Raw genomic sequence first — 19739 nt, 5'->3', positions numbered from 1 at the left:
TTTTTAAAGACTGCTTGTTCTGAACACAAAACTACTCCTGTGAGGAATTTGTGCCGTAGAATTCGCAGATAAATAAAATAAATATTTTTTTCGAAAATAAATGACTGACATGCTGTAAAAGAAAACCAAGTTTAACTGCGTGGACAGTGTATGCATCCTGTACAACGTCTTTGATTGAAAGCAATATTTTCTGTCACGCTGCCATCGTTAAGAATCACAGTGTTTCATTAGAAAATACTGTTGTTATTTAAGGTTGTTGGGTGTGCTGGAACTGTTATTTAAGGTTGTTGGGTGTGTTGGAACTCCATTTTAACTGGTCTTATTAACATGACCTCTGGAACAATTAACTACTAAGCTTGGCACGTGTCACTCAAAAAATACAAGAACTATAATCAAATTTAAAAACAAGTAAGCTCTACCGTCAACAATCACGACAGAACATAAAACAGCATTCGAACTTAAAATATTGTATCGACCGCGGGTTTCGGTACGAAAATGAGGAGGCGTGGGACTCAGGGAATGGGGCTGAACAACACATTTATTAACTCGATTCAGGAAAGGTACACACTCAAGGACAGGGGTTACAGCGGTGCACCTACACTAACACACACACGATGGGAAGAGACTGTATCTCAGCCTCCGTACCACTATATGCAGTCCGGTAGTCCCCAGGTGCTGTTCTCAACCCGCTCTGCGTGGCGCTACATTGTAATACATGTAACATGTTTCACGTTCTTTATGGAATTTAAATACAGTTTAAACCCCACCCCAAAAGTACTACAAGAGGGAGTATTATTAAAACATTTGACTTATGAATATGAAATTTACCCAAGATGACTAATAAATTCCTTACTGTATAAATAAATGTTCTTTTTTCGAAATTCCTCTTATATAGGACAACAAAATATCAAAAGCCTTCATATAAAATCTTAGTATTCTATATTTCCAGAGAATTCCCATGACGTGAATTGACTGTGCTCTGCCTGGCGATCTCTGTCGCTAAGGTTGGCGCAAGAGGTAGCCAGTTTAAGAAGCACTTAGTGATTAACGAGTGGGTCGGGGAGCACGTAGATTACGAAGGATTTAACGTGCTACTTTAGTTACGATAGGTTTTGGGAAACACTCGTAAATTAAGGATCGATCTTAAGAGCAAGTTTACGAAGTTCTTAGCGCTACGATGCTTTCGGGAAACTCACCCCTGCCTGACATCAGCTAAATGCAATTAAAAAAAACATAAGAATTACGTATGATCGTAATGTTGGTGGTTTTTAAACCAGAACTTTGCCTCTTAGGCTACAGTTAGCGAAGGACGCCACAGCATGCTCAACTGCTCACTTCTGTGCATGATTTTATCTCAGTGGAAGACATGCACCTGAGTGTGGAGGAAAAGGCGTCAGAAGTGTAAACGCTCACAACACATTTTTGCCACAATAAATGCACCGCCTGCTTGTGTTTGAATTCTTAGAAGCTTCGTGCATCGAGATGAACCTATCTTGTGTGTGACTTCTCAGAAGTGTTCATGTTCTTGCTAGCGTGACGGAGCGAAGGGCTGTGTGAGTCTTTAGCTGGCTGCTTTTAGTGTATTTTACGGCAGAAGCTATCTGCTATTGCACTCTTCCCGTTCCTGTCAAATTTGAATTAATCAAAAAGTTTTCTTCATGAGACAAATTAGGACATTTTAAGGGAATCAGTCCAACCATAAAGGAAGCCAGAAAGATTTCTCCAGAAAACTTCTGTCGCTCAAGATATTGTTAAGGTGGCGTGGTCGGAGCAAGATGTGGTCAATCAAGGAACATGAAATGTAGTAAATTATTGGAAATATTATCACTCAATCAATCAATTATCATCGTCATTTTCTTAGCCTTTAGGGTCGCGGGGGAGCCGGAGCCTAAACCGTCAACCGGAGGCTGAAATGTAATGTTTTATTCTATTACAGAAAATGTAATATGTATTTTGCAAAGTAATAAAGGATAATGCTTGTATTATTATTATTATTATTATTATTATTATTATTATTATTATTATTATTATTATTATTATTATCGGTGGTGTAGTTTTACTGCATTTTGATTTAATAGAACACAACACATGTAACCTTCTGGCTATATTCTACACATTTTGGACTGTAGCAAAGACGTTGAGGGTTCTATGCATGTTGTACGTGATCCAGTTCTAAAAAAAGAAATACAATGAGCAAATTTGCGCTTATCTAGTTCTTTTCCCATTGAACTCTCCCAGTATCCCACAAGTCTCCGGGCGGCAGTGTTGAGGTCAGACATCAGTGCGCTTCGGCCAATCGCAAACCACAGCCTGGATTGCCAATGGCAACCGACACCAAACAATTCCGCCTGGAAACGAACTCGCAAAACCAGGAGAGGTAATTCTGATATGAAAGTACTGCTGACAAATGATGTGCACTGTTGTCTAAAAAAAAACGGTAACAAACGCTGTTTTTTTGTATTTGGAAAATAATACTTGTAAAGCGCGATCTCTCTGATCCTCAATAGTATAAAAATTAGTTTCGCCTTTTTCAAATGTAACATTTATTCTGCGCTATGAATTGATGTGTGTATTTCATTTGCATAACAGTCACATAGTAATATTGGTGCTCTCCTTCTCCAACGGGTCACTCAGACATATAAATGTCTTTAGATATTGTGTCATTATGTGAATATCCGGAATTATAACCTATATTGATATACGTCGCTTTTATCCAAAGTGACTTACCCAAAATAATACAAAATATGACATAATCGCTAGAACTGTGAACAGGCACCTGATTTGGCCAAGCATATAAAGCTATAGTGTATAAGCATGCTCTTGCATTAACTTTTAAAATGAGAGATTTAGTTCACACTCACAAGGTGAGTGTAATAACATATGAGTGAGATAATGTGATGAATAAGAGAATAATAGACATACTCAGTAGTTAAACGTTCATAATGAACAGAGGTATTTAGTTGGGATTCCTAATAATGGATCTGGAAACACAAACTGCAGTTGGTTCATTCCTGATGACCTTAATTACTTAATTAAGTAATGAAGTCTTAACTACAAAACTGCTAAAACAAGTTGAAAGTTTGGAATTTAATTTTTCTTATGAAATGCAATAGACATAAGACAACCCAAACATGTTCAAGATCTTAAAACAGTCAGACATTTCAAGTTAATCCCATCTTCAAGACAACTTTAGGAGTCAGATAATTGGGATTCAATTGTGTAAATGAGAGTTTGGTTTGAGCAAAGCTGTAACAGGCTTTGGGCCTATGGGGAATCTGTAAATTAGAGAACAAATGTTCAGATAGGCTGTATTTATTTGACAGCAGCATCTCTGAAATCTGTTGTGCTCACAGAGTGATTTTGTGTGTATTTGTTTTCTCCAACTCTGAAAGATGAGCTCTCCTCTCTCTACACTGAGAAAGAACAGAAGAACACCTCTACCTGAGTCACAGAACACTGGGTAAATAAAAAACAGTTTAATATAATTATACTTTGCTGTCACAGATGTTTTCTTGAAATATTGCACAACTGCTACTGTACATCTGTTATTTCAATTTACTGTTTATCAATGTACTAACCTTAACAAAACATTTCTGTAAAACAAACTAAGTTGCTATAAAGAAGACATCTGTCTTTGATTGTATCAGTGGTGTATAATTTTACTGCTGTTTCTTTTATTAGTGATATTTGGTGTTAGCTGTGTGTTTGTGTGCTGTTTTTATTTTCTGTTAACTTGTGTTCCCACAGAAGAAGAGCAGTGCCATTTAAAAAAACTCCCTATACAGGCAAGTAGTCCCACATCTTCCTGCATTTACTACACAGTGGTACAAATTGCATGCATCATTCTGCTGTGTGTAAACTAACACATAACAGGTTTTGTCATGATAGGAAAAACCTACAGTACCCTTTTCATCGCAGTATCTTTCACAGCTTTACACATCGATTTGCAAGATCAGTGTAAGATTGAGAAACACAGGACTAATTATAGCAAATGCTTTTTTTTCATATCAGTTTTTGAGATAGACCTAATATGAAAAACAGCTCATACACTGACTGCTTCCATAGTATTTTAATTATTTAAAAAAGAATTGTTCTTATTGCATACATTTTCTACAGTGCAGTGTGGACAGCATAGTGATATGGCAGTTAATATGCTGTCTTGCAACTCTGCAGTATCCTTTATTGGGTTCTGGGCTGGGGGTACCTTCTGTGCGGACTTTGTATGCCCTTGCCATGTTCACTTGGGTTTTTTGGGGTACTCTAGTTTCCAACCACCTCTCAAATACATGCTGGCGGGCTTCTTGGCAGCCCTAAATTGCCCCTTCCTTGATGAGCAGGAATGGGGCCCCTCCTTCATGAACCCTATCTGTCCAGAGGAGTGTATTTGGAGAAGGTTCTGGTGATGAAGAATACATAATTTCTTCAACGTTGCTGCTACAGTATATGAGACAGAGTGGGGCTTAGCTTTTGATATACAGTAGCTGCATGTCGTTATGGTGTGGTTTTCCTACTGAGTCTTTCTTGATTGTGTTTGTCCTTCACTTGTAACAGTTTTGATTTAGAAAAAGTTTCTGTTTCTGTTCTGGGTTCTGCTTGCCGGACTTAATTTTAAACATTAAATACTACTGTATTATTATAAATAATCTTATGGCCAATCTTACCTCTTTGTTTTGACTGGAGTTTCATGCCTTCTTTTGCAATACTGACTGCATTGAATCAGAGCTGCTAATCTGATCTGTAGAGAGACAAGGAAAGTGACAAGACAACTGTGTTCTTGTACTCACTAGAACATGAAGAGGCCTTGCTGAATGACATCCTCAGTGCTGACCGAGTGGGACCTGCAGTTGTGGTGTCCGATGGCTTTTCATTGGTCAGCTCAAAGGGCGCCTTGAAAAAGAGCAGCACCGATGGTGAATTTTCTTCCCACTGCGCTTCCAGGGTTATTACTCTCTCACTGGCCAATGTATGAGCCCACCCTGGTCACATGGAGCTGGCTGTGGTGAATGTGTGCAGGTGGAGGGATGAACCTTTTCTGGCCTTAGAAACCTCCAGATATCAATTCCATTGAAAACCTAAGAAACTGGTGCAACATGCAGTTCAGTCCCACACACCAGTGCTCTCATTGCAGCCTCCACTGCACAAGATCCTGCTGGAAGAATGATATAGGGTTAGTCTGCGAAGTGCACTCAAGTCAGGGGTTCTTAGTATTTTGTCCACCCTTTCTGTACCTTGAACATTGCAACAGTTGCATTGTAAGAAAGATCTTGCATTAACATTCCGTGCTCTGCCAAGTTTTCCTACTTTACATCTAAAAGTGCATTTGTCATCATTAAATATACAGAAAATCTGACAATGCATGATGATGTTTGATTAGTTGGGAATTATATTAGAGCTTAACCTTTTTTATTTTAAAACACAATTATTAAAAAAATATATATATGTCTTGGCCAAAGGTTCTTGAAAGACATCAAGGTATCTGTTTCAACAGCATGGCTTTTTCTAAACCCCCACAGCTTTTAAATGGGTTTAATAAGGTATTATGTAGTGTGATTGCTCACTGCAGAGATGTAGTATGGTTCTGAATAATGTGGTTTTCAACGAAGAGAGCAAAAGATAAATACTAACAGGAAGTGTGGGGGAGTTCTTTGGTAGTGAACACTGAACCTAAATATTTCAACAACAAGCTGTTCACATACAGCTCCTCATTTTAAATTTAATTTAATCATAGTTCTGTATCTGATAATGAGATTTTTGTTTAAATCTGTAGCTGTGCCCTTGATATCAGAAATGTTTCTAGATGTTTACTGCTGTAAAAAATGAAAATAAAGTAAGATAGAGCCACTTGTAGATCCACCTCAGAACTGGCTGTCTGTGCTCTCTGATGAAGGCAGTGGTCTCCATTCTCAGGCTCTGGACCCAGTGATTTTGAACTCATGTCCTCCATGATGCATAAACTGACCCAGCAGGAACTCAAGCTGAAGTCTCAAGCCCAGGAAATCCAACAAAAGGTGAATCCTGGCTTGTAAATGAGAGTTCACGAATGTGAATGTGTACTGAGTCATGAAGTATAATTTTTTGGCTTCTGAAGGAGGCTCGACTCCCAATCAGAGAGAGAAGTTAGCCAACAGGTAGCTGGAAAGGGGTGGGTGGGTGGAGAAAGAATGGATGCAAAACTGTAAGAAGAGGTGTGTGCAAACATCCTTCAGTATATTATAGCGAATGTCAATAATGATTGTGAATTAGAACAGTTGGGTTGGCTGAGATGGGCTTATCTGTTGTTATCCCTCCCGAACCAGTTAAGAATTTCCATTTATTGTGTTTATGCAAATTAGCTGTTGCATACACAGATAACATCCAAATAAGTGAACATGCACATGCATATATAATTACTAATTTGAATTATTAATAATAATATCTGCACAGCTGATCTCTTATCTGATTATTTTCAATAACTGCTCTAACCCTCTTGTAATAGGACCTCGCTTTCACTTCTTGTCCAGAACGTAAAGCAGAAGAGGGTTCTGTGGCTCGAGAAACTGAGCAAAATGTGAGAGGAAAATGGTTGGCTAAGTTAATGCTGACCTTCAGGGCTTCCCAGTATGATTTAATAGCTCAATACTGAGAATGAACTTTTAACAGAGCAGTTTGGCTGGTCACATGTATTCAACTTGAAATCAGTAATTCAATGGGAAATACCAAGTCTAAGAAATTCAGAGTTTTAAGGATTCACATTATATACGAACATTATATGTTACATAGCACATACCTGCACACATGCAGTAGAAAAACCTCACGGGGGAACATGCAAACTCCACCCACACAGACACACCAGTCCAGAATCAAATGCAAGACTCAAGATTTGTGAGGCAGCAGTGCTGACCATCACCCCTCAGCAGCATAAATGAGTAGCTGGAATGATAAACACTGTAGATTTAGTGGATACTGTGCATACACCTAAAAAATGATCTATCGTTGACTGATAATTTTACCACATGCTGAAAATATGTCACTAAGCATCACTTGAATGAAAGGTCTGGCCAGTATAAATCCTGTGTAACTGTGATTAAGATTAAATATCCTCTTTTGTCTATATTTTTGTACCCTCACCGAACAGGAGAAATTGATTGTGGTTCTCAAGGAGAAGGTCAAAATTCTTCAGAATTCTAAAGGTATTTTTTCCTCAAAATATCATTATAAAATAAACCAAAATAAAATTATAGTATAATATTACTATTAGAGAGAAATAAAAAGACATGAAAATAATGAAAGCTTCTGAATAAATACATTTTCTTGTTCCTGGGTCTACTAATGAGTAGCAGGTGAAAATGTTACAAGGGAAGGATGTCAGATCATGAAGTTTGTTTCATTATTTCCGTATAACTCTCTTTTTCTATCTTCGTCTCTCAAGCAAGTTCCTTAGATCAACATTGTTTTTTTTTACTGAGGGGAATTCCACAGCTTATTTAAAATGGGGTGTGTAACATGCATGTAGGGCAGGAAATAGAGCACAGGCACCACAGAGCACGTATTTACAATTGATCCATTTTGTGTTTTTGAACTTCGGGACATTTTAAACAAATCCAAAGCTCTCCTCCTTTATGTAAAACAAATCAGGACAGATTCAAGCACGATTTAGTCATTTTACTCCTAAATTTGGGGATTAAAATTCTCTCAGATATAGCAGCACATACCCATTAGGTACAGTTTTAATTTGATCGAATCGCCTGTCTCGTTCAGAGTGTTATAATTTCTTACCCCAGGTTATGTGTTACTCATTGATCCTACATGTTGACTTTCCCTAGAGTATTTGCCTTATGGCCATCCATTGGTCTACCATCATGTTGACTTCAATATCCTTATGTTCACCTCTAAGGCTCTACATTGGTTGGCACCTCAGTAACTGTCTGATTTACTATCTTTTCCTCAGCAGTGTAAGGCATTATATAATATCTCCAGCAGTAGAAGGCGACACTGGAGAAATATTTTTTTTCCTTCTAATTTCTAGTGTAGAAGCAACCCCTGTGTGTTCCTTTGCAGCTTGTACGCTGCCACAGCTCCTCACTCTAACCTCTACCTATTTCTAATGTCAGGTTGAGGGAGTTGCTCAATATGGCATTAGAGCATGATTCACAAGCTCTCACACCAAGCAGCACAAAGAGCCTCAGAATGTGAAGAAGCTTGTCCTGTGAATACAAATGCAAATCAAGCTGCAGTTTATTTTTATGCACCAGGAGCTGACACCTTTAATTAAAAATATCCCATTTGTTTTTGAATAGACCCGATCACAGACTCTAACACAACTGAAGAGCTAGAGAAGAGGTGCCTTCAGCTGCAAAACCAAGTCTGGGAGATGGAGGTGAGATCACTTGTGTTACCATAAACGTACCCATGTTACCACACGGCTCACAGGTGTGTTTGAATTTCTTGGTGCAGAATTAAAGGCATCCCTTAACTCAATTGGGGAGGTAATTTCTCACTTATCTATCTGATCTGCAGATGTAGATCACGTGGTTGAATTTTTCTGTCTACGTTGAAAAATAGTATAGATTTGCATGGAATTATAATTGTAAATAATATTATTAAATAATAAATATTATTTATACTTATATAGCACTTGTCTGTACAATCCACTCAATGTGCTTTACAGGAAAAGGGGACACCCCTGCACCACTACCAATGTGTAGCCCCCACCTAAATGGTACAACAGCAGCAGTGCAAGTGCACCAATACGCTCACCACATATCTGCTTTCACTGGGGAAGAGAACAGAGTGATGAAGCCAATTCAAACATGGGGATTATTAGGCTGCAATATTAGGCTGATTAGCAAAAGCCAGGTAGAATTTGGCCTGGACAACAGGGTTAACACTCTACTCTTCTTGAGAAACACCCAGGGATCTTTAATGACCACAGAGAGTCAGGACCTTGGTTTTATGTCTCATCCGAAGGACGGCACTTTTTTTTACAGTATTGTGTCCCCATCACTATACTGGAGCATTAGGACCCACACAGACTCTAGGGTGTGCACCCCCTACTGGGCCCACTAACACCTCTTTCAACAGCATCCTTAGCTTAACTATATTATTATTATTTCAGAGCTGGATCCCAAAGGACAATAAGAAAAGGCACAAAGGCCTGCAATGCTACCTTATGAATCATGGTGATAAAAACAGGATTATCCACCTCTAACAAATATAATCCCTCTGCACTGTTGGAATCTCTTTCCTCAGGAGACGTAGAATGCTAGAGGGGAAGGGGAGTGCTTTGCATTTCAGGGGAGAATAAAAATTGAGAATCCTTTGTGTTTTGGTTTTGGTTTTGCAAATATACATTAACATATGTGAGAAGGCATGTACTCAGCTTAGGAAAATACCGTACGTGCAAACATGCAAAAATGACAGGTTTCACTGTTCCTCATTTTCACCCCCCCAGAATTTCCTGCCTTATTTTTTCTTACTTCTTACTTCTTACATTACTAAAATCACAAATGTAATAGTACTGCCAACCTCTGCAGTTGCTTATCAGTTTGATTTCTTAGCCACTTTGCCTCCTCGTTCCTATATATTTCCATCTTTACTGGCTCTGTGTTTTCGAGATTTTTAGCTGTGCTAATACTTTCCACTGACACTGACAAGTTTCAGCTTCCGCAGATGTGGAAATTGTCTGGAGAGGTAAAACACTGCTGCAGAGTGCATCATTTAAAACTAAGAGCAGGAGGCCCATCTCTACACAAAGGGTTGGAAGAGCATGGAACAAGCCACCCACCCACATGATAGAAAATGATGCCCTGGCTTCCTTCCAGAAAATACTGGATGAGATTCTAGGATCCTGCTTGAAAAAAACAAACATAAAACAGGTCTTACGTTCTTGTGAGAGTTACACCCATAAGCTCCCCCAACACACATCTGCGAGTAGGGGTTTGTGATAGTGTGAGAATGTTGACATCAGTAGTTATGAGAAAACCAACTCGTTTTCCCCTCTGACTTGGCAGAGGTTCTTTAATGACTACGGGATGGTGTGGGTTGGAGAGAGGGAAGAACACAGCGCAGTTCATACCCACGACAGGCAGACCCAGTGGCATCCAGGTACTGTATTCTGTCTTTCTGCGGTCTGAAATTGCTAGCTGGCCATGGCAGGTGTCATTCAGCTGAGGAGTTACGCACCGGCCTTCCAATGGCCTGCATTCAATTTTGAATGCAATTGCCATGTACCTAGCCCAAATACAGGTGCTCCAACTACAAGTTGTTTCACTAACAGACATAATTAAACTGTATTAGACTGAACACTTTGGTCCTTGCTGTTCCATCTCTTAAATACTTTTAATTCAAAGTATATTCACAAGGTAAATTGTCCAGCAACAGTCAAGTGCATCTCACATCTGTCCACTTTCCTTGTATGTGGTACCATGAAATTTCAGCAGCTCATAATAGCTATTGATAGAGTATTATTACCTTATATGGAACCTTATTATATAACCTTCAAAGGCCTGTTTTTTAATGCCACATGCCTTTATTTTGTGTTTAACAATGCTGGCGATTCCGTGTTTTCTGTGTCTTGTGTTAGGTCTCTCGGTGGTGCGGGATTTCCACGTGAACTTTGACCTCGTCCTGGAGAACATCAAGGACCTGAATGTCCTGGCTGGGGAGGGGGAGTCGCACGTGGAGCGCACCGCGGGGGGAGCGCGGCTGGCGCGCCACACCCCCCTCCCCCTCCACCTCTTCAAGAACGGGATCGTCATGTTCAACGGCCCCTTCCGCCCCTACGAGGACGCCAGCACACGGGTAAGACACCACACACTGCACAGCTGTATGGTGCCCCTGCCCTCCTAAATCCAGACTTCAGGCTAAACAAGCACAAAGACAGCTTTAAGAAGGGAAGGCAACCTTCTTTCAGGTTAAAAAATAAATAAATTATAAGACAGCTTAGAAAGGAAGTAGCACAGGGCTTTCTAAAAACATTTTTTTTTCCCATTAGCCCTGTTTGCAGAATGACTTTGATTACACTGACTTTGATTTACACTAAAAGACTCTTTTAGTAGAGCTGCTGGTGGAGGGGACTGCAGATTTAACTGCCCCAGGTGCTGAAGCTGGGCTGGAGGTGCTCTTGCACAAATTCCAGAGGCAGCTTAACGCCTTTGTCTGCCCCTGTGATTTTAGCAATGTGTGCAGGACCTGATGGATGGATACTTTCCATCGGAGCTTCAGAAGAGATTCCCTGAAGGCGTGCCCTTTGAGGTACGTTAAAGCTTCCTGATATGTTAGTCACTGGAGGGGTCACCCAGTGCGCTCCAGAATAGACTGCATACAGTTTAATAGTGCAGGAGCCTTCATTTTGATGAATGATAGCCTTGCATCTTTTTATTTCCCCCTTTATAAGAATTCCCTAAATTGTCATAAAACAGTGTGTTAGAAATCTTGAAATTATGGGAAAACAAATTTACTATGGTCTTACAAGTGTTTCTAAAAATTAAGGTGCAGTAATTTCAGAGTCTTTACAGTAAATTAACATTTTGGGCATTGTGAAATACTGGAGGTACTAAAAATAAATAGTTCCGACTCCACATCTTGCTTCTAATCATAGCAGATTAGTTTCCCCTTAAGTTAAAAATAATATACCATTAAATGGATTTCCTTACATGGTGTCAAATCTGTCTGTAATGGAAATACTGAAGTTTAGTACAGTAGGTGGCCTGAGTATCTCTAAACAGGAAGACAGCAAGAGATAAGAGAACAATAACGCTTTTGACAGATCTTCACCCATCCTGTCTTCACAAGAAGAATACATTCTTACCTAACTCTGACTTAATTAGGTCTCTAAGTCATTTCCTATTTGATAATTAGAACCTGCTAAAACTTTGCTGTGGAATACCATGATAAAAGCAGTGTAAAGTGGAGTATAACACAAGAAAAGTATGGTAAAATTACAGACTGCAGTAATCTGAAACAGGTTGTGAGCAGACTGCAGGAACAGGATGTGAGCAGACTGCAATATTCTGGTAAAACATGTAAAACATGATGTGAACTGAGAAACTGGAGAGGTCAATGCCTGATGTGAGTAAGGTACAAATGCATCGAATGAAAGGCGTTTGAAATCAGTGGTGAGTAGCAGTGAACTAGAAAGCTTGTAGAATTACATCTTGTCCACACTTTGGTACTAATGGAAGATGAAAAACCTGAATGACACCTAAGCAGGACAGGAAGCAGCATCTTCCCTATGTCTACTAATTTAATTGAAAAACCTTACTCAGTCTGAACAACCACTTCAAAAGATGTTGTAGTAGCTCTTAAATACTGTGGTACACCAATAATCAGTTAATGCTCAAATGAAAGACAGCCAAGGCTAAGTTCATCTTAATCATTTCTTGTTAATTATATTGTGGGTTTCAGTTCACATACTCATGTTAAATTTGCCCTAAAAAACACAGTCAAAAGCAGATGCTTAAGGTGCTGTGGAGAATTCCAAGTTTTCTTTTGTGTTTCAGAGCAAATTTAAAATATTTTTGGTAATATGTAGGTAGTTCACTCTTGTTAGCCTACACAAAAATATCTCCAAACATATTACACACGATTCAAGAGTGAGTGAGCGTTCATTGACTTAATTCCATGTCTACTTAGATTGCAGTCCTTATACTGTCTTCCATCTGTGCAGTACAACCACAGTGACACCTACTGGCTATCATCCATCCAAGTTTTATTTACTGTACATTCCCATAACATTGAGAAACATGCAGTATACTGATATTATGGCGATCCAAAATTGGGCAAAGCTACCACTGTTAACAAATACCCATTGTGATAACTGATATGACAACACATTCAAACCACAAATCCAAGTAGCAGTTAACAGTTATATATACATTCAGGGAATTCTGAACCAAAGTTATCTTGTATTTATCTCCTGTATGTGTGTTAAGGTGTTTGACAAGCGATCAGAGGTGTTCAGAGAGAGACAACGGTGGACAGAGTTCCCTGGGGAGGGGCAGGCTGTAGGAGGAATCCCAGGAAACTCCACTAACAAGGCTGAGGCTTCACAAGTGACGAGCCAGCTGCCAGGTCTGTGACATCACAGTGACATCAAAGTCACATGGGAAGAGTGTTTCAAGGCACTGTGATGGATTATAGTTCTTTTGTTATTTTTTCAACATAAAGACAAAGATATATTTAGATGTAATAATAATTATTATTTGTTAATTACAATTATTATTCGTTGATATTATGTATATTTAAGATATTTAACAAAACCCATTTTTGTTAAAAATATGTCACTATTTATTCACTAAACCTTATGCTAAGCAACTTGTCATAAAGTAAGGTGTCATTAAATATTCTCTCTCACACTGTGGCCAAAGCACTGAGGTACAGTTACACTGCACACTGTTCAATTTGTCAACTTGAAGTATCTTCAGTGATCTAAGCCGATTCTGTGCATACAAACTGAGTGCACTGTGCTGGAAGGGGCTGTGAAACTGGCTTCTTTGCTTCTCCCAGGTCCTAAACTGTCTGTTGAGCAGTTTTTAAATAGGTTGCCCAAGGCTGTCATCAAGGAAGGCAAAGTCATAGACATCCGGGGATCTATCAGGGAAAACCTGGAGGTAAGGCAAGTCCTTGGTACCAGAATCTGAATCTTAACTAAAATATTCCTCATTTCTTTCTCTCCTGTTTCTCTGCTGCTTGTTATTCAGAATATTTGCTGTAACATATACTGTCAGTATAAAATAACACAACATCAGTGTTTATCACTGATTCACAGGGTGAAGTTTACCCAACAAGATTTCACACACTGCAGCTGCACAAACCTCATGCATTCTAAATTCATTCCACTTAGCCAGCTGAGCTAACCCTGCAGACAGGATACTCTCGGGATGAAGCTGGCCTGACCATCTCGGTTTTTGCTCTCTCCTCTGTCCTCGCACCAGGGGACCTCCAGCACCCAGAGCCGCAGCGTAGTCCTCATAGAGACGCCAGCTCTACAGGCCATGAAACAGAGGTACAAACGCGCTGAGAAACACTCTCGAAATATCATTGGCATTTTATCAAGCCGAAGGCCTGGAACAGTGTAACTGAACATGCTGACTCTGTCACCAACTTATCTGTGGTGGGGAAATTGACAGTCGATTAATTTCAGTTCGGGAGAGCGTCTTTTTCACACCATCCCCTGTTCCCCTTTCAAACTGGGAATTGCAAGGTGTCGTTCACAGCTCAGCTCACTGCAGCAAATGTAGCTGAAGCAAGGTGAGGATGAAGGAAACATGCATTTTTTTAATGCCACCAATCTTATGGGACCACTGTCGCTACTGCACCTGTAGGCTTGATGCAGAGAACTGATGGGTCTCCCAACACAACACTGGATCAAAGGGGCGGGACAAAAAAACACAGGGGGTGCGGTTGTGTAAAAAGTTCAGGTTAATGTAAACCTGACCAGCACAGTCAGACGTGCAACACTGGTGACAGACACTGGCAGGCCTCAAGCTGAGCTTTTGCTTTGCTGGGTGAACACCGTGGGAGTCCTGGGTCCTGCTCAGTTCAGCCCCTGAAAAAAAGTAAGGGTAGAACCGACACCCTTGTCCACCCATTCGTTTTCTTAACCATTTCATCCAATTCGAGTTTATCCCAGCAACAGGCACAATGCAGCCTACACCCTAGCCTACCACAGGGCACATGGAGACACAAACTCACACCATGGCCAATTTTCCCAGAAGCCAATTAACCTACAAGTATCTCTTTGGACTGGGAGGAAACCTGAGGACCTGGAGGAAACTGACTGAACATGGGAAGAACATACAAACTCTGCACAGATAGCACCCCAGAAATTGAACCCAGAGGCCCAGCAGTGTAGCTAACCACTGTGCCACCGTGCTGCACCCAGTTCACTTATACAATATTTAACATAAATCCTTATCAGTGTGTAATGCTGTCTGAACTTTCCTCCCACAAATTCCTGCCTGATCTACAGGTTAGAAATGAGTGTGGCAAACCGCCCTCCCACCCCACAGAACATTTCCACGCTGCGGGTGAAGTCAGAAGACGGCGAACAGACATTCATCGTCAAAATGCTCTTCTCAGAAACCATCGGGCAGCTCCGCCAGTACCTCAACACACACAGGTAGGTTGCCTGTGTGGGGCTGCCACTGTAGCCAGATGCTCAAAATCATAAAGGCACATCTGCATGCTTTACTCTCCACTCTGTATGGGACATGTGAAATTTAAAAACAGGCCAGTTCCTTTGGTTGTGTTGATTTCCGTCATGTTTCAAACCCAGGTCACATAACCGTATTAAAAGCATAAGAAAGTAGCCGAACTGCTGGAAATAGTGTTGGTAGGGACTATGAGTGCAGCTGTAGGAAGCAGTCATGAGGTGTTCTGGACCAGTAACTGGGAGATTGTGGGTTGCTGTCTTGTTCCAGTAAAATACCTGGCTGTATACATGGTTGCATATATATATATATTTAGATAGAAAGTGTCAGCCAAAATGAATTGGTTATAATAATGTCATGGACGCTATTATTATTGTTATAGGCAGTAAGATGGTCATGGGCTATTAATGTAACATTGACAGATGGTTATAAAGATAGATCTGAGTCATTTACATCCTAGGGTAGGTGAGAATTTAATGAGTGTGTCAAATGTTGCAGGAATCTGCTAACAATATTTGGACATTTCTAAATGAATGCAGCAGCTACTATATGTGTATCAGTTGCAACATAGAAAAAGGAATCTATGTTTGAGATATTATGTATGTGAGCTACATAAAGGGCAGTGTAACACAACCAGGGACTGAGCTCATAAAACTCAAGGGAATCCAATAACAGAATTACCATCATAATCTACCTCTAGAAATCGGAACACGTACAGTTTTAGAGAGGTGTTACCCAACAGTGCAGGAGACCACAAAGGTCTTTTCAACAAGCTACCTCCCCAGACTACTAACAAACACTGCGAAAGCCCTTTATATACCTAAACATCCCTCTAATAAACCCAAAGTGAGAATACTGCATTTATCATTATCGATAATGTAATCATAATAGCACTTTGGAAAGTCTTTATGGAGTTTACAAGGAGAGTTCTGGAGGTATGACAACAACCAAGTTCAATCACGGTAGGTGACCCTTCTCTCCCTCGCATATGGCTTTTTGCTTTTTGCCGTGGAGCCTTCTTCAGGTGTGAGAAAGACAGGGCAGACTTGTTCCTTTGCAGCCTAAGCATGCTGACGCAGCTACCCCCCTGAACTATTATTTTTAATTACAATAAACGTAAAAACGAATAAGGTCCGAAGCAATGCCGTTCTGTTCTGACAGGGGAGAAGACTGCCCAGAGTATGACATCATCAGCGCCTTTCCCCAGAGGCAGTACGGCGACGAGTCCCAGACCCTGCAGCAGTGCGGCCTGACGCCCAACGCCACTCTGCTCCTCCGAGTCCGGACTGGCCAGAACTCCACGGGCCTTCAGTGATCGCCGTCAGCACCGACCGGGGGCAACGGGAGGAGAAGAGCTCGCCTTCTTCTTTCATCTTAGGAAGAGTTATACTGTCCCCCTCCTTCCAAGCGCAGGACACCGGTAGCCTGGCCTTTGAAACCACTGCAAGAACAGTCCGTATTCTGCGCAGCTTTCACTGCAGGGAGCTCTTGGGGAGTGGGAAGTTGCCACTGTTGCAGGCCACCAGCTGGCTCATTTACAAAGATTATGTTCTTCCATAGCAATCACATTTATTACAACAAATTACAATGTGCTAGCTATAATTTGCCATTCTTACAGGTCCTGTTAACAAAATTCCCATAAGCTGAACGTTATTTTACTCTTCTACTGCCTGTTAATTAAAAAGGAAAGTTTTTGAAAGCCCCTTTTCAAAAGTCCAACACTTAGGGCTGGAAAAGTTAACTATTGCATTGACAGATTTAAGGCGTTGTTTTGGACATTTCCCCTGCATTTTAATGTTTGTCTAAAATGTTGTCCTAAATGTTCATAGACTTTCTTATTTCAGAGGGTGGACAAAAATAAATCAAACTGTGTGCTCTCTAGAATAGATTTGTTTACTCTAAAAAACCTGCAGTTCTAGAAAAAGAAGTTGGGTTCCAGCTCGGTGGTGCCTTGGTGACATCAAGACAGCAGCGAATGTACTAAGGCAGCCTTCTTCAAGGGTGAGGGAGAGAGGATATAGGACAGGAGAGCAAGGACAGAGCAGGACAGAACGGGGGCACAGGTGAGAAAGGGTGTCCAAATGAAGGCAGGGGTGTGAAAACAAGCTGAAACCTGGAAATGGAGAGAAATTGAAAAGAATGTAGTCAAGCGCCGAAAGAAGGGGGAAGTTGTGATCAAAGCTTAAGGAGCTCCGTGAAGTTGCCCCCCTACAGACAGCACAAACGATGAAACCCACCTCATTCGTTAGTGCTGTGTTTGTGGCGGTTTGTGCCGTTGAAAGTAACTTCCCAGCTGTTTCCGTTCCTTAGATATAACGTCTTCTTTTTCAGGGGGTGACCTTGCCCAGACCCGCTACAACGTTGTTGGGGAACCGGAACGGTCTCAATCGTTAGTGCTGCGTTTGTGCTGCTTTCATTCCCGAGATATAACGCCTTGTTTTTCCGGTGATCATGTGACCATGCACGGTGACTTTGACCTCCGGTGACCCGGTCTGCCGAGTTCAAGCGTCTGTTACCGGTGCGAGAGTAACAGTTCTGCATTGTGATCCTCTGTTTGCCCGGATGGGGGGCGGCGGTGGATTTTGTATTTAATATCAGTGTCTTCTGTGCGTTTGTGTGTGAGCAGGAAAATTAAATTTGTCACGAATATCACAAACCCTAATCAGAAGAGTTGCGGGTGTAGTCGAGTCTTCTGCAGTCTGCAATATAATGATACAGACATGTTTGCTTGTCCTGCTCCATGAAGTTGTCCACCCGCCCGTCGAACAGCACAAACGATTAAACTAACCGTAATCATTAGTGCTGCGTTTGTGCTGCTTTCGTTTCCGAGATATAGCGCCTTGTTTTTTCGGGTAATCACGTGACTATCTACAAGGAAGTTTACAGGTATCAACATACTCTGTACTTGAACTCCTGATTGTGATGAAAACAATGGGGGCAATTTGTTTTCCGAGTCTGTCTGGTCGGGTCGGGTGGATGTTTCAATACATTTCAATATAGCGCCTTATTTTCGTGGCAAAACAGCAAAGTCACGACCACCAGATCTTTCAGTTGTGATCTTTTGATCAGTTCACACCAGACTTTGCAGCCTTTACGCGAATCAACAGTCTTACATTTAGGGGGAGTTACTATGTTAGAACATTGGGTTAGATGTTTTCTTTTAATTTTTAACCATGTTCTCGAAACCAGTTTCCAAATTACCGCTGATACAACACGAGAGCCCATATTCACATTTTTAGTATTAGTTTCAAGATCGATATAATTTAACAATAAAAAACAAAATGTAAAAGCACGAGCATAATAATATAATGATCATAGACTTTACATGTCAATTAATTTTTGAAGCACAAAGCAGTAGGTGTTTCCCCTACCTTAAATATACGATTAAAATTGTTCAAATACCATGTATTCGTTACAGAAAGCAGCGGAGACAGTTATATTGCAAATAAAAAATTGTATTTATTTCGAGTACGGGACATTGTGAATCAGTAAAGACGTTTAAAAAATAAACCGATGTAGTTGTAGAGCAAATAAGTAAAGCATTTTAAAAATAGATTCTCATTTACAGTAAACAAGCCGATCCACTTGGCGCTGCTGGCTTGAACAGCTCTCAGACCCGTGATTGGCTAAACCACCGAACAGTTCGGGCCGCGATTGGGTGAAAAGTGAGAATCGATACTCTGATTGGGTAAAGCGCCACAGCGGAAGTTCCTTGTTCCAAATACTGTAGCCCCGGTTAATCGCGTATGCTGTATGAGCACGCTGGATATACAGTAACACATCCATTAGTTTCCAATTACTAATCAATCTAAGAGAAGTTGCACTGAGGTCAAAACTTAATAGCAGAGAAAGAATGTCATGGCATCTACACCGCGTTCACGATTCCGATAGCATGTCAGCTAGCGGCTCTGTTGCGACATTAATTCCATATATCGCGATATGACATACCCCGACAAAACGCCCCACCCACATGTCGCGACATGAAACCCGCATATCGCGATATGACATACCCCGACAAAAGTGCCCCACCCTCATGTCGCGACATACAGCCCGCATATCGCGATATGACATACCCCCGACAAAAGTGCCCCGCCCCCATGTCGCGACATGAAACCCGCATATCGCGATATGACATACCCCGACAAAAGTGCCCGCCCCCATGTCGCGACATAGAGCCCGCATATCGCGGTATGACATACCCCGACAAAAGTGCCCGCCCCCATGTCGCGACATAGAGCCCGCATATTGCGATATGACATACCCCGACAAAAGTGCCCCGCGCCCATGTCGCGACATGAAGCTCGCATATCGCGATATGACATACCCCGACAAAAGTACCGCGACATGGAGTACATATGTTGCAATAGGACATACCCTGACAGGATATGCTGACCCCATGTCGCAACACAAACTCCATACATTGCTACATGTCCTGTCTGGATATATCATGTCCGGATATGAGACCTTTGGTGCGACAGCGGTTCCAGGGTGGCATGGAAGCAAGGTGCCAGTCGTGATATGCACTGCCTCGATATACATGCGATATACATGGGGTCCCTATCATGACATGCTGCGGAGGGCTTGTCGCGATGGTATCCCATAGTTACG

The 19739-nt window shown here is 41.1% G+C and overlaps 1 protein-coding gene across 5 annotated transcripts; it reads left to right on the top strand.

Annotated features, from left to right (window-relative positions):
• Positions 1-1453: 1453 nt before the first annotated feature.
• Positions 1454-17930, top strand: ubxn11 (UBX domain protein 11). 5 transcript variants are annotated; one of them, XM_088602902.1, is made up of 17 exons: positions 1460-1553; positions 1862-1914; positions 2239-2394; positions 3393-3460; positions 3748-3785; positions 4788-4910; positions 5908-6008; positions 7115-7169; positions 8277-8356; positions 9990-10083; positions 10562-10779; positions 11155-11232; positions 12912-13050; positions 13486-13589; positions 13914-13984; positions 14951-15100; positions 16293-17930. In XM_088602902.1, exons 3-17 carry the CDS (start codon positions 2389-2391, stop codon positions 16444-16446), a joined length of 1479 nt encoding a protein of 492 aa, XP_088459028.1. In that variant the 5' UTR covers positions 1460-1553; positions 1862-1914; positions 2239-2388; the 3' UTR covers positions 16447-17930. The 5 variants fall into 5 exon arrangements, with proteins under 5 accessions (XP_088459029.1, XP_088459028.1, XP_088459030.1 ...); XM_088602903.1 differs by lacking the exon at positions 1862-1914 and having other exon boundaries at positions 1454-1553; XM_088602904.1 differs by lacking the exon at positions 1460-1553 and having other exon boundaries at positions 1564-1914; positions 2239-2377.
• Positions 17931-19739: the final 1809 nt, after the last annotated feature.

This window comes from Lepisosteus platostomus, chromosome 13, assembly GCF_059453375.1.
Source record: "Lepisosteus platostomus isolate fLepPlt1 chromosome 13, fLepPlt1.hap1, whole genome shotgun sequence".
NCBI lineage: Eukaryota > Metazoa > Chordata > Actinopteri > Semionotiformes > Lepisosteidae > Lepisosteus > Lepisosteus platostomus.
The sequence above is the reverse complement of the archived record's forward strand: the minus strand, read 5'-3'. Positions and strand labels throughout refer to the sequence as shown.